This window comes from Pelodiscus sinensis, chromosome 1 (assembly GCF_049634645.1).
Source record: "Pelodiscus sinensis isolate JC-2024 chromosome 1, ASM4963464v1, whole genome shotgun sequence".
Taxonomy (NCBI): domain Eukaryota; kingdom Metazoa; phylum Chordata; order Testudines; family Trionychidae; genus Pelodiscus; species Pelodiscus sinensis.
The window spans coordinates 192,910,641-192,926,544 of NC_134711.1; the positions used below are offsets into that span (position 1 = coordinate 192,910,641).

Genomic DNA, 15,904 nt, shown 5'->3' on the forward strand with positions numbered 1-15,904 from the left:
ATATCACCCCATCTAGTGACCATCTCAGCAAGCAAGACAACACCAAAGGAGCGAAGAAATGTCTGAGTCATGGGAGCACACTGGATTGCAGCACAGAACAGGGCTGATACCAGGCAGACCAAAACAGTTCAACAGAGCTAGGGTGGCACCACCAAGACTCAAGCCAAAGGGCAACATAATCACTTGGAGAAGCAATGAGCAGGAGATAAGGACCATAAGGACTGTATGAGATGGAGTGAGGGGAGCAGCACACTACAGTGGCAGCAGATTAAGGGAAGTATCCAGGGAGGAGCAGCTAGACGGCCAGTGAGAGAATGATGATGTGAAGACCCAATTAGCAGGAAACTGGGGCTTTCAGGAGCTGCAAGGGGAGATCTCATCAACAGCAAGACAGGATCAATCCTAAACTGTGGGAAAGCAGTACAAAGTCAGAATGAGGATCAGCGTCTTGACCATAAAGAAGGTGGGGTCAGGCATAACCTGCAGATAAAACTTGACCAGTAGCCAAGGGCATGTCTTAAGTGCAATTAGATACTTGTGGCTTACTTGTGCAAGCTGATTTGGGTTTATGCTAACGTGCTTTTTAAATTGTGGGGTAAATGTCCAGACTAGGGATGTGGAATCCTGTTTAGTTAACGGGTTAAATTTTATGCATGATATATGCTAAGATGCATTTGAATGGATACTGGATTTCAATTAAAATGCACACAAATATTTTAAAATTGTTATTAGTTACTGTAAATGTGCTGAATACATAACAAAAGTAAGGTTATCAAAATCACGTTTTGCATTTAAAATTAACCAATTAAATAAATTAGGAAACAACTGATTGCTCCTAGTCATGATGTCCTTCAAAATTTTAGAATTAGTAGATCTTATTCTCTTAGATTTTTTGGGGGGGAGGGAAGGACGGTCTTAGATCAGAAAATTAAAAAAAAAACACCAAGCTTTCCTACTTCGTCAACTTTGAACAAGCTTGTCCTTAAACTAAACTAGTTGAATAAATTCAAATTAAAATATTTTCTCTGTAATGCTGCACAAAGCTGGTCTAGCACTATCAACAAACTTTAGTTCCAGGTGCTTGGCCACTGAATTCAAACTGTTGAGTTGCCTGATTTTCTTTGGCAACGAACATGTATTGCTTGAATTGTTTTCATATAAATAAAATTACTATAATAAATTAACAATACATTTACTCAATATACACAATATATTTCAAATTTAATTTTAAATCAGTTTATTTTTAAAACAAAAATGTGTTTAAACAAATGTAGAAAAATAATGTATTTGTATTGGTATATAGAATAAGTGTGTCCTCCAAATGGCACCTCATGTCTCTGCTTCCTTGTGGTTCCAGCGCCCATGTGGAGTGCAGGAGGCTCTGACTGGGGTCACTTGGGAGATGACATGCCATGGGGTGGGACAGTGATGGGAAAGGGCAGGGCTTAGGGGATGAGTTCAAACACACACTCCCTCCCTTGGGCTAGACTGCAAATATGCTCCGGCCATAGATGGCTCATGGGCTGAGAGTCTGAGGCCACTGGTATACAGAAATACTCATGAATGCAGATTAAAATGAAGAACAAGTTAGTACTGGGCAGTTCCTCATCCACTTCAACAGAAAACTTCAGTTCTTTGCATTGTTGGCTTCTCATGGATCCAGAAGAAACACAGAATTGTTAAAGGGCATAATCTCATTGTTTAATGAGGATTAGAAGAAGAAACAAGTTCTGCAGAATATGTTCAGAAATTCAAAAGAAAACACAAATCTGAAAAAGGAGTGTAAAAAATCCAAGGGAAGAGAACAGATTGTTAGTGGGAAAAGTCAAAAGCAAAGTTAAATAAAGAGGTTACTGAAGGGAAACACCAAAAGAATCAGACAAATTGTCCGTATGAAAATCTGAAGTCCCTTTGGAGAAGGGCACGAGACTAAGCTGAAAGACAAAAGAGTCATGCATTCATACAGCAGAAATATAAAGAGGAGAGCATGATAGACTGACAATACAATGGACAAACTTTGTGGAATTAAATTAAAACTTTCTTGAAATTAAACTTGCTGAATTAGCTTTAATATCTTCGGGGTCCATGGACTAAAAATGCAGTTGTGCATAACTTGGAGAGGCTGGCATACTGGATTCTCCAGGGAGCAACAGATAAAAAGATTTTTGGATGAACAGCTTAAGCAGACGCAGGGACTTTTTCCTGATCTAGCAAATGGACAGGACCTCTGATCTATAGAGGCCCCAATCATTAGGGAAGCTTTGGAAGAAATATGCATACTGAATTACCATAACTCAGTTGTGCTTGTTCTGAACCCCACACCCCAAATGGGGTACTGAAAGGACTTCTCCCGCCAGAGTCTACGTTAAGGTTGGAGTGATCTCTGGTAAGCTTGGTAACATGCATGTAGGTTATTTTATTTTTTAATATTTTTTCGGAAGTGCTTTTACTTTAAGACTAAAACAGACTTGCAGAAAAATTATTATGCGACAACTGTAATGTCAGTCCCATTTAACCATCTCTGAAGAATAAGCAGGCCTGTTTGAGCAGTCTGTCTCAGCTAGAAATATCACAGTGAAGGCAGAGGAAGCTGTTCAGAGTGGGGATACTCTAGTTAGAAGGGAATAAGATGAGTCTCTCTCTTTATCGCTTTGCAAGATGAATACAGATGAAGTTGCCCTGTACTAATGGGTTTAATTGGTTACCTGGAGAAAAAGGTATAGGATAATCCAAACTGAATAGCCTTCAAAAAGGACAAATATTGGTTAAAGTAAAAAGAGAAACTGAACACCACAGCAATAACCCTGTAAGTCGGGATGCGGGATCTAAAGGAGAGAGGCTTCTGAAGGAGAGAGCAACAACAGATGCTGAATTAGAAGAAAAGAGCTACCTTTTAGTGAATACAAAAAGGCAGAGGCAAGGGAAAAGACAGGCCATGGATCAGAATGATTTCCTGGAAAAAAGAAATTCCAGTGGAAGCAAGAGGAAGGAATGAAGAAAAAGTCGAGGTTAGGAGATGGAAATTATTGTAAAAGAGTAGCGCCCAAGTGGTGAATATTAAGCTTATGAGAGAAAATGGGTTTGGCATGAACGGTAAATCTAACACACACAAACCTATGTTAAAAACATTAAGGTTGCAAAATCAAGTACAGTGTACTGAGAAGTTAGGAAATGTTGCATGAGATGGAGTCCGGTGGAAACAACAGTATGTGATCATGATGTACAGTCTTTGTACATATGCACAAGAGGATCGTGTTTCCTAACTTTTGAGTGTGTAACTGCAATCTATAACATCCTTTTTAATACATTTTCTGCATGTAGTTTTTTAGGGTTTTAAAAAAGTAAGCTAGAAAAAAAAAATCTACCATATGGCATTCTACTGACACCTGTGGTTAAGCAGTAGGGTTGGAATTTTTAGTTCTACCATATAGACCACTGCCACTTGTGCTAATGGAGTAACTGATACGCAACGGTATGTGGTTATTTTCTGTTAGGAGCTGAGACACTTTGCCCCCTGGTTTCATAGATCTCTGTTGGCAGCAGAAGGATGAGAAGACTCTAGGATCTCAAGTTCTATTGCAGGCTCTTGAGAAGAATATGCTTTGGTGCACAAAGAATCTTTCGCACATTTCTCCAAAGTTTGGATAACATGTTTCTCCATCCTGTCTCTTCTCTACCCTAGTTGCTTGTCCCAGTCTTCACTCTTCAAGACTTCTCATTCCAGTCTTATACTGTGAATACTAGTCTCTCTCTCTCTCTCTCTCTCTCAGCTCACTGAGTATAAATCAGGATTATACTAAATGACAATGGAAACAATTTTTTTCCTCCTGAAATATGTGCATAGTTTCTTAAAATACAAGCCTCCTATCAGAACTCTTTTTTTAAGCAAAAAGGACAGTCAGGAAAGAAGATGAAGGTAAGTTTTTTGGAAGTACGTTTTTAAAGACATAATGCACACTGGGGAACAAACAACATGAGGGAACAAACTACTGGAATTTACACAGAATGATATGGACTAGGAGATACCCTTCCTATAAAAAACATCCCTTCACGTATGTGCAGATGCTTAACATTCTGTTTTTCTTCTAAAGTTTGTTTTCCCCTCAGTTACATTACTGTGATTGGGAGTTATAACAAAGGAAAGTAGATGGAAAAGCCTTGAGGCCCTATAATAAAACCCTAACTTTTCTTCAAGCTCTTTCTAGGAAAATCATGCAGCTTAGCCTTTAAAACACTTTCACTCTCATATGATGAATTTGTTTGCATTACAGAACTTTTGCAATTGATATCTATCTGCTGAAAAATACCATGCGATTAATTGTATAAGCATTTGTCTTCAATTAGTTTAGGAATTGGGAATTCTAAAACTTTGCAAGTATATGGATTTCTTGCATAGCAATATGGTTTTGCTGCTTTATTACCAGGAAAAACATGTATTTCTTTTAAATGGCAGAAGCAACTATAATGTAACCAGAGACAAGTTAAACAACTCTAAAATTAAGCTGGGTGCCAAAGCCAAACGATATGGACACAGTATGCATACTTTTATTAAATAAAAAAGTAAAATGAACTACAGGAACCTAAATGTGACAATGGAAAACTCTAGGTAAATAACATGGCTGGGCATGTTGGCTCAAGTTTTTTTTATAACTACAGACAAAGACAAATTGCAGGGAGACTTACTTTTTATCATCTGACAGATCAATATTGGTCCCAAACTTGATTGTTTTGAAAGGTCCTTTTCTTCTTCTACCAGAACTGTAAAAATTACGGAAATATATGAAATATAACTTTTGGGACAGAAATCATAGAAGTACACTATTTACACCTAACTCACTTATCAGAAGATGTGGATTCATTATCCGAGTGGTCCTTGTGGTGACTCTTTTTCTCATTTTCCTCCTGCAAAACAAAAAAGTGAAATTTCCTATCACTTTATCATATAGTATTAATAGATTTAATCTCAAACCAAATACATTATGAAAACTTTTGCATCTATAATTATAAAAGGAACATTTAGAGCAGAGGTTGCTTTGAAGACTAGAGGGAAATTGGGGATAAGAGTGAGATAGGAACAGTATTTTGATGACTTACAAAAAAGAGGAAAAGGAACATTGTGACCATGATCATTTTAACATATATATTTATATTTTACATTTCTTTGCTAATAGTAACTTAAGATAAAAATAACCTTATTTGAAAATACTGCTGTTATCGATGCAATTTTTTCATGCAAATGTTAATGAAAATAGAGGCTTTCCAGGTGTCCTCTTGTAACATGCCAGTTCATGTGCATTATCAAAAATTTGCTGCTCCGGAAGCCTATATGCAATCTTTTCCTTCTATTTTTTAAAGTTTTGATACAGCTACACTCTGATGCACTTAATTGTTGTGAACTTTAATATGTTAGCTCTATATTTTAAAAATTATTGAAGGCAAATTATGTATACACTTTTACATTCATTCCCCTTCTTTTGTACTGACAAAAACATTACTTTGGCCCAACACCCCATATCTCAAATACTTAGCATATTTCTAGATTCCTCCCCTGACAATAACCAGGGCTCCAGCCACATACCTCCCCCACCAACCCCACTCTCTGCATAAGGTTCTGGCCCGTCCTCTGACCCCTTTCTAGCTTACCTTGTGGCCCTGAGAACCAGTGGGGCTTAAGGCTTCTGGCAGCCCCCACCTTCCAACAGCGTTGGAATGATCAGGAAGAATACAATGCTCGCTCACTTCCCCAAACAGCAGCCGGAAATCTTCAGTGGATATCCCATTTCCCCAATCACCATTGCAGATCTAGAAAAATCCCATTTGTGTCCCTTATCAGCCCAAACCAGGTGCCATCAAAATCCCCCAATGTAGCCCCTCCATCCCTCCAGAATATCCTTGATTCCTTCTCCTGCTTCTCCCTCACAGCCCATGATTAGTCCTCTCTACTTTCTTGCATTTATAGATCTAGATTTGGATCTCCTACCTACATTACTGCTTCTTATCTATCGGTGGCTGGAATTAAGGAAGCTGCCTCAATCCCCTATCTTGTAATGGTTTCCATCATATACAGTGTTTACAGTTTGGTACAATAGCTGTCACCTCTCCCATTATACAGATTGTTCCAATGGCCTTGCTATGATCTGCACACAAAGTAGTTCTTTCTCTCTTGATTGTAGCGTAAGTGCCAACTTAAAATTTCTCCTGTCCTTGTCTCACCTCACTCAGCCCACCACCACTTCCTTTGTGATTAAAGTGAAAATGCCAGCCATTGGCTCCCTCCCCTACTGCTGCTTCCATAATCTCTTCCAAGACATAGTTGGTCAGAAATACCTCAAATTCTGCTCTACTTAGCTTAGTATTTTCATGTACCTAAGATCACATCTGTGTGGAGCTTTCAGGAATTCCCCAGTTAACAAGGATGTACTCATCACTAGAATTTGGGACCTCAAAAATCTAGCGTATCTTTTTTATTTTTACATTAGATGAGGTTGGCAAAAAATGTATTTTGGAAAAAAAAAACCCATGAACACTTCACTTTAGATATGTGAAACAACTTTTTTTCCCCCCAATAAAAAGCAAATTTATTTAAGAAACTGAGGAATTCCCAAATATAGGAGCAATTACATAATAGCAAACAAAATCACATTACATAATAATATATATGGAAAGCATTTACAGCCATATTTTTGAAACTATATCATTATTTCTACTGTATCAAATACTTGAGTTGAAGGAAAACAGTGCGTGTGGGCTTCTATAAAGCAGCACAAACATTGTATCACTATACTCTGAATAAAGAAATTTCAAAATACTTTTAAACTGGAAGTTGAGAAATATCAAGATACTTTTTCGAAGAGTTATTTTAGAGGTTTAAATGCATTTTTTAAGCTCTCAACAAATTACATCTGATCTTACATTTTACTATGTGTCAGTTTAATTTAACAGTTTTAAATGTATGTGAAAATGATAACTAATAGACTTAACTAAAGAAATTAAAGGTATTTGTGCCGAACACATTATAGTATATTTGCCCATGTATTCACAAGGAATGTATGTGCTTAGCTGTACTATTAGTATCACTGGGAATCCAACTGATGGAAAGGACTCCTTAAAAGATGATCATATGATTATTTTGGAAATTTTACTGCGGGCAAGTTGATTGCAATATTAGTGTGTGCTTTATAAAATAATAAAGATGTATTTACCCTTAACGACTCCTGGAATGAGGCGGCCTGGTACTGTGCATATTTAGCTATTGTAGTATGAGATCTACTACTTTCACAACGCCAGATTTTCTTTATTCCAGTGGGGTCCCAGTTTTCATCTGCTGGTTGAAGTAATTGTGTCCTCACTTCCACTATGTGTTCATTATTTGCTTCTACTAATGTTTTAGTAGAAAAAAGTCCTAGATCTAAAGAACATGAATAGAGATCATTACTGAACTATCACTTATATGAAAAGGTTAAATTATATATTGGGAAGGCAGAGATTAATATATTTGAAGAAACTAAAGTATATGCTGAAGCACAACATTTGATATTTTATCTGAAAAGGAAATAGGTAATTTCTCCACTATGATAAACTGTCCAGTTTACTTAGGCTTCATATGAAATATTCATATATTAAAAACCCTACCCTACGAGCTCTTATAAAAGCTTAAATGAAACTATGCTGACTAAAAAAAGTACAAATATTATTAAATGAAGTAAATAAAGAAAATTAGTAGCAGTATGACAATATTATTTCTGAATATACATGTTTCAGAGAAATCCCGGTGTCTACAAAAATACTTCTATTAAATAATAAACATGCCCAGCAAGTACAAAAAACTTAATCCATAGATCCCCAAATGCCTTATCAATACAGGCGAATTACCATCCCACATTTTGCAGATGAAAAAATTAAGGCATAAAACTCCATGGACCAAAAGTTTCAAAAAAAGAAATCTCACGTTACTTTTTGAAACAAGTTTAGGCACCTGCTTAAGTATAGTCAATGGGAGCTGCTGGATACTAAGTTGTTTCAAGTACAACAGAAATACTGCTTAGTTTGCAAACTACATATTGCCCTCATTACTTGTGGTACAAACATAAATATATTAAATCAAAATGACTTTTGTGAATGCTTCACAGATTACTTCAAAAACTTTCCTACGCACATACATTCATTTAAAAAGAAAATTCTATTCTGTGCTTTGGTTTTTTGTATAAAACAAACTTACCTAATTTAAGAGCTCCAGCAAGGCCACGTATTACAGTAACAGGGTTGTTTGGATTTGTACAAAATTGATGTAAAGGTGGATAGAAAGCATCACGTTTATTTTCCAACTGCAAATTACAAGAGTTTTAGAGGTCAGGGAAATGTAGACTTTTTATTAGTAAAATAAAATAAAATGATGTCAGGAAACCTATACACTTTCATGAATTCTTGTGAATCAGTTATATTACACAATACTTTTCCATTAAATATTGGTTTCACTTCTTTTGAAATAAAATTGTTTCCTATAATTTACTCTTTTGCAAAAATTCTATCCAGATTCCTTTGATGAAAAGATTTTCTAAACTCAATTTTACTGCAGTTTATTTCTGTATTTGACAACAGATCCCAAAGTCTAGTAACCAGTGTTCTATACAGCATCTATTCAGTATTTTACCTCAGCAGAGCTCCTTTCTTAATTTCTTGTTCCTCCCCAAAAATACCTAATTTCTATTGTATATATTTTAATAGCTAAGATTCACACACAGTTATTTTTGTTCTCTACTACACAATCTCCAAAACTATAAATTATGTTGACTATTTTCAAAAGTCATAAAATAATCCTTTAGATTATGTTAAAGGAAACTGTATTACTAAAACAGAAATGTCATCTACATTGTTCTACTATTAAGCAAAACAATTGACTTTAGTAAGTTTAAAAAAAATGCTTCGTTACATTTTCAGTTGAATCTAATTTTGATCTTGTTGCCAATCTTTCAACATTGTGCCTCTAGGGGTCAGTAGAGGTTACGTCTCTAGAGAAAACATCAATTTCACTATGTGGATAAAAACTACTGAAATCTGTGTTGGAAAAAACCAACAAGGAGTCCAGCTGCACTTTAAAGACTAACAATTTGTAAGAGCCTAAGTTACTCCTCCATGACCAGAAAGTAGGCATGAGTACGGAAATCTCTCATGAAAGCTTTTTACACCTCATGTTCTTTATATTTATCATTTGCTATAAGATTGCCATTGCAACCTTAATTGATTTTCTTTGTTGTATTCTGATATATACTGGCAGGAGAGTTCCGTTTAGTTATCTGCTGATATAGCTATGAGAGTAATCTCATGCAAATGCATCTTAAAATACTTTATAACTCTATTTGAATTTTTAGTGACAGTTGTGTTTTATGAACTGAATTTTAAAATCAGTACTTGAAATACTAAAAATTTAAAAAGCATTTCTAATGTGTTTTCATTTCAATTGAGTAATCACATTGGAATTCTCAGTTTGAATCACTTACACAGTTTTAATATCACAAGATTTTCTTTGGGATCAGAACTCTGCCTTTTTACATGTTGCAGCCCTGAAAGTAAAATTTAGCTCTGAATAAGATACTGTGTTTCAATAAAAACAGGGAGTTCTGTGATACCTTAAAGGCTAACAGATTTATTTGGAAATAAGCTTCTGTGAGTAAAAAACACATGGTCAGATGCATAGTTTTTACCTACAAAAGTTTATGCCCAAATAAATGTTAGCCTTTAAGGTGCCACAGGACTTCTCATTGTTTTTGCAGTCACAAACTAACATGGATACCCCTTTGAGGATTGTTTCAATACTTACTGAAATTAAAAAAAGCTAGTTGAAGAGTTACAAAAAGTCCTAACCAAATCATTCCTACCAGTCAGTTGATACTTACATAAATACTAGGTGTAGGTGGATTCAACTTGTCCTTTGGCAAGGGAGGGTATGGTGGAGGTGGTGGTCGTGGAGGTGGACATTTATCCAATAAAATGCTACTGTTAGATAAGCCATTTTTACCCAGATTCCTAAAAAAGAAAGAGAGCTATCTGTGTGAACATTTGATTAAAAAAAAAACAAGTCTATTTACTGAATATGCACTAGTTACACATTAGGCACAATGGAAAATATGAATATAATAATCATGATTTACCCATGTATAAGTGGTACCTCCAGGATATATCTTAATCAAGGATTCTCATTATTTAGTAAGATGACATTTTCAATTATTCCTACTATCTCCACTCCCCACCCCCAATTTACAAAAACACCGTCTTTTGTTAAAAGTATAACTAATCTCAAAATAAAGAAAATCTTAATGATAGTTAAAAACTACTTGCTGTGATAAATTAATTACAACAGAACCTTATTAATTGGCACTGACTACCAGGTGATCCATTCATAACTATGAGGAACAAAACACCAAATAGCTTTCTTCTGAAAGGTATAACAGAGGATATACCATTTTTAAATTGATAATGCACAGAATCTCACACAATTTCATACAAAAAACTGCTAGTCAAAAAATTGCAAATTTGCAAATCACCAAGAACTCATACAACTGAAAAACTACCATGCTGTAATCTACATCATTAATTTATTTTAACAAGTTTAATTTAATACTTGTACTTCACAGTATAGTAGCACATACTACAGAATAATTTGTTAAAGTAATTCTGCAGCACTCAACTTTTAAATCTTCCATGTGAGGCACAAGTAAGACTAAATTACTGTGCTGGAAGATTAGTGAAGTGATAATTAACGAAGATATATTGCATTTTTTCTTTATCTAGGAGCGAGACTATAACATGGTTATTATTAACTACAAAATTAATAATCCTCACCCTCCAAACAAAAATGCCATTTTATACGCATATAAAACATGGGGTTTGTGTGGCATAGTATCTTAAATCTTTTATTTTTACCTAATCTTCTAGGCTAAACATACAAAATATGATTTTAAAAAGGTGATGCCAAGAGGACTTACTTGATTTAATGAAAGAGTCTTAATATCTAATGGACATGGCTATATTTCTGACTAGAAATAGTCACAACTTCTTTCCAAACCAATGATTAGTACAAATAACCCTCTGACACACACTGTAAGTCAACAGATGAGTATAGATAAGAACTCTGAGAACAGGCATCTTCAAAATTCTAACTCCCTTTTTTAAAATAAAGAATACTGAAATATCAGCAATGTTAAGTCTGGTTGTATGGAAGAACACAAAAAGTGCCTAATATTTTTTTCTTGCTACGTGAGTCCCCTTTAGTCTTTTGCCATGACAAATAACCTATTTATTCCTGCTATATTTTCTGTCTCAGAGCCATTTTCTAATTCATGACAGAACTTTACCTCTCACCAGGGCTGTCCATAGGATTTATGGAGTTGTACACAATATTATTAAACTGTGCCCCCTATGCCCAATGGCAGCTGGAGGAAGGAGGGAGTGGGACGACGATTTTTTAGATATGTGATTGTATAATCTTCAGCAACACACTTATGAAATTTTAAAACAAATTTTAAACCAAGGTCCTATAGACAAATTGTCAATAAATTCAAAAACTGACAGTATACACCTGGAGTTGAAAATGCCTGTTAAATGACTTCATTACCACTTGAATAGATCATTTACAGGTTCCATGTTCTGCTAAGAGTGAAAAAGCCTGCCAAACCTATTAAGTTAACTAGATCCTCTCCGGAGGAGGTAGAATCTCAGAACAGGAATAGGAAAAGACAAATGGGTGGCTATTAAGACCCAGTGATGCCCCACATTTTCAGGTGCCCTATGCAACTATGTATTCTGCATATGGGTATCAGAGACAGCAGGGGCGGAGAAGTTGCTCCCCGCAAGCACTGATTCCTGCCTTCCCGCTCCTGTATCAGAGGCAGCAGTGGGGAAGGCAAACAACTCTCACCTTCACCTCAACACTGCTGCATCTGATAAAGGAGTGGCAATGGGAGAGGAGTTTTGCACGTATGTGCATGGTTACATTCACATCCCTAACCAGTACCACACTATGCTTTGCTGAAGTTTCCTAAGAATTTTAGTTAATTGGTTAATCAGTTTTCTTTTTTCAGAACAGGGTAATCTAGGTATTTTATAACTATCTTTACTGTTTCAAACACTTTCCTTGGTACTATGCACAACTCAATGGGCTTCAGTTGTAATGCTCAAGATCAATCACCAGCACTTCTAAAAAAAAAAAAAAAAAACCCAGATTTTTTCTTAGTTCCATGATGAGAATAACTTGTTTGTCATGTGTTCTAGAACATAATCCAGAAAGCAGCCCTTTATAGGTATTGAGAAATTGCTTCTCTAGATTTGTCAAAGCTATAAGCATCTGAGAGAAGACTAGTTTTGTATTTCCACAGAAGGCCTCTGAAGACTATCCATGTAGTTGACAAACATTAGTAAATCTTCAATACTCCCAACAAGTCAGTACGTATTAATGGAGACCAGAACAGAATAGGAATAAAGGAAGAACTGGCTGACTACATATGAAAATTAAGTTCAACTACCTCTTGTCTCTCTCTCCCCCCCCCCCCCCCAAAGGCACTCTAATCCAAAGAAATTCCAACACAAAAACAGGAGGGTAAAGAGAACCAAATATTCCCAGAAAGGAAGAGAAGCATCATGGGAAAAAGTAATCATTACTTGAATCTGGATTGAAGACTTCTTGTTGTTCTTTAGCTACCAATTTAATGCACTGAGAGTAAACAGCATCGATAAGAAAAATAATCTTAAAATGTCCTCCCCCCAAATACTCTGAACACTCCATTTGAAATAAGTAGTATGGTAATGATAAGCATTAATGATATTGAAAGGCTCCAGGATTCACTGAAAACTAAGAAAAATTAAAGGCTGAAACACCTTTTTGAATAGTATTTTTTCCCTAACACAAAAGATTACATTATTTTTTCTTGTATTTCTTCTGCTTTACACAAGGAAAAATGTAAAATGGATTGATGAGAGCATTTCCCTGTGTTAAAAGGAATTAAATTATCCAAATGACATTAAAAATGTAACAATTTCCTCCTTTTCTCCCTTTCCCCCTCCAATAACCTTATTCCTGTGGTTTATGATTGGCCCCTGACACCCAGTTGCACTATTTAGGACACTGGCTATGTACATCATAGACTGATGCAATAAACTGGCTCTATTTTACAGGACCAAATGAATGAAAGAGCCGTCAGAGAGAAGGACCTCCCAAAGTTCTTCAGGAAACTTCAGTATCTTCAATGGGTATAGGGAAATACTGGGAAAACATTAACATGTATATTTAATATCCCCAAAGTTTACTTCATAGCAACTGCCTGCCTTTAGATACAAACTAATGATAATATTATTTAATTTTGAGCTCAGCATTTCTCTTATGGGCAGTTTATTCTGTGTGATTTATACATCAATGTTTCTCACTGAAAAAAGTTAGCATTTTTCTGATTAAAAACAACATTTTAATTGTAAATTCACTGTCTAATGTAGGATGCATCTGCAAGGATGCTTTTCAAGTACAATTAGTGCTATATAAACCACATTCATGCCTGCTTTGGTTCATTACCACTGCTGCTCACAAATGATAAAGTAAGTACATCAAACTACACTTAAATTCAGAAGTGGGCCATTAATGGAAGCAACAACAGTTATTCAGATACTATCAATCACAGAATTCAACGTTTTCAGTTACACAAGCAGCACCTACTGCACTGGAATATGAACTTCTTTGAAGAAAGTCACAGGATGCATGTGTAAGGGGACTGTTAGCCCCTTACTAAACTCAGTGGGAGTTTTTGGTTGGCCAGCTCCCCGTACCAAATGGGGAAGGGCCCATGAGAAATCAGGGCCCTGAGACTGACAGACCCCAGGGACAATGGGAAGAGGCCAACACTGCAGGTCAGCCTGATTAACAGGATGGACAGGTCAATGTGGGAATTAGGAGGTCAGGTCCCGTCCTCCGTGTGAGCTGGGATTTTCTGAGTCTGAGTCAAGGGGGAGAGAGCTAAGAAGAGTAGCAAGGGGTCCAAGCTGTGCTGACAGACAGACCTGCAGTGACAGAGACAGACACACACAGACCAAGGAGTGCAAGCTGTGCTGAGGAGCAGACCTGCAGTGACCAGAGCCAAAGGGGTCAGAGAAGCAATGCAAGGAGCTGGAGGCTGGCAAAGTAGCATAGTCTGGAGCTGGGTGTGGTGAGCAGCTGGGACCAGCAAAGGGGGGGAAAGAGGCTCTGGATAAGGAGACACCACCAGCCAAGAGGCCCTGCAGGCCAGACTTGGAGAGGGCTTGTAATAACTCCAACTGGGAGAGGGGTCCTGCCACCTAGAGCCTGAAGTCGAGTGGTCACTACCAGAGCAAGTGTGTCCAACCAGCAGCCCCCATGCAGCACAGCCAGGGCCTCAGAGAGCCCTGGGACCTATAAGGAGCAGACTGTGAACTGTCCTTACACTCTGCAGACTGCTGTCTGTGATGTCCCTGTGCTACAGAGCAGGACTATGTGTTCTCTTTTAACCTTTTTCATTTTTTCCCTTATTTTTTTCTTTTTAATCAGTTGCTGTTTAATAAATTGTATTCGCTTTGAACTGTATGGAATGATCAGTGGGTCAAGAAAGCATCCAGTGTGAAGAGAGCATCCTGGAGTGGGGACACCCTAGCCCCTGCCCTAAGTAACTACAAGGTCGGGTATTAAGCCCCAGAAAACCTGGGCCCAGCCATGTTGGGATTTCAAAGACTCTGCTACTCAGGAGAGTGGAAAGGGAACCCTCAGGGACAGGGAGGCTTTTGGGTAAAAGAAATGGGAGCAGGGACTCAGATTCTTTCACTGGTCCATTTCACTGGGGTAGTATAGAAGCCAGGAAAGTTCCCCACAATAACGGGACCATTCCCCCACTTACATATGATCTAATATTTTAGCAGAATATTGGTAATTGTATCTTCTAGCTTTCTCACTAAAAATATCCTCCTGTTACGATAGTGTGCAGCTAGCTGCTCAGGGAGCTTGGGAGGATACTGTATATCATGGGCAGGGAAACCTTGCTCACAAGGCTAGCATTTGCACAAAGTTGGCAAGCTGGCACCAGCAGAGCTCAGATTGCCCGTGAGGTGGCCTGTGTTCCTTTCCCTTGATATTCTTGGTGCTTAGATTGGGGGAACATTGATATTGTGTGGAAACAACCTGTAGACCAGATACTCAGAGCCCTGTGGTTCAGGAACACATTAGCAATCAACATTACCCAAGAGTCACAGTAGTGAGAATTCATTGTTTCATTTACTATAGTACTGTATATTAATTAACATGATAGGAAACATTTAGTATGTTGTAGGTGTGTGCATATATATAATTCTTGCAGAAAGATGACTCATCAAGCATTATTTTTTTCTCAATTACAACTACTTAGTTAATAAAACACCCCGAATGGTTAATAGTTGATGATTCTGGGAACCTTATTCTTTAACCACAAGCCATGGGATACTTAAAAGATCTGTTCTGTGAAAGGGCAATACGCATGTCTTAAGGACAGGAAGAACTACTTCTTGGTGAAGCTTTCAGCCCTAATTCTAAAGTTTCAATCCTTTAACTACTCAGCTGCGAAGTAGCTTTATTTCTTGCACTGGTTGGAGAAACAGGCTATCCATCAGCCTGCACAGCAGGTCTGATTTGCTGCCCTTTCCAATAAGGAGAAAGGTAGTCAAATGTAGAGGATTTTCCTTTACACTAGTGGTGGTCCCTTGCTATCCTTTAGAAATGTATGAAAACTTGCAAGGTACATGGAAAATTTAGAATTTAGAGGTCTAGCAGAAGGCAAGGATATCTGTAGAATGGGACTGTGCATGCATACAAAATGAAAGTGCAAAGTGAGCTGTGTCTGAGGATAATGGATGTGGAATGACACAAGGCTGGTGTGTATGA

General features: G+C 37.1%; 1 protein-coding gene across 4 annotated transcripts in view; it reads right to left on the bottom strand.

Moving 5' to 3' along the window:
• Window positions 1-15,904, bottom strand: part of KDM6A (lysine demethylase 6A) — a 299,506-nt gene that overhangs the window by 25,215 nt on the left and 258,387 nt on the right. For 2 of the 4 annotated variants that reach the window (XM_075912756.1, XM_075912747.1), the window contains 6 exons: window positions 9,894-10,023; window positions 8,219-8,324; window positions 7,203-7,408; window positions 5,644-5,802; window positions 4,838-4,902; window positions 4,684-4,758 (listed from right to left, as the gene is read on the bottom strand). In XM_075912756.1, the coding sequence (XP_075768871.1) occupies window positions 4,684-4,758; window positions 4,838-4,902; window positions 5,644-5,802; window positions 7,203-7,408; window positions 8,219-8,324; window positions 9,894-10,023 (741 nt within the window). The remainder of the gene's footprint in view (window positions 1-4,683; window positions 4,759-4,837; window positions 4,903-5,643; window positions 5,803-7,202; window positions 7,409-8,218; window positions 8,325-9,893; window positions 10,024-15,904) is intronic. The other 2 variants (XM_075912767.1, XM_075912776.1) reach the window with 1 other exon arrangement.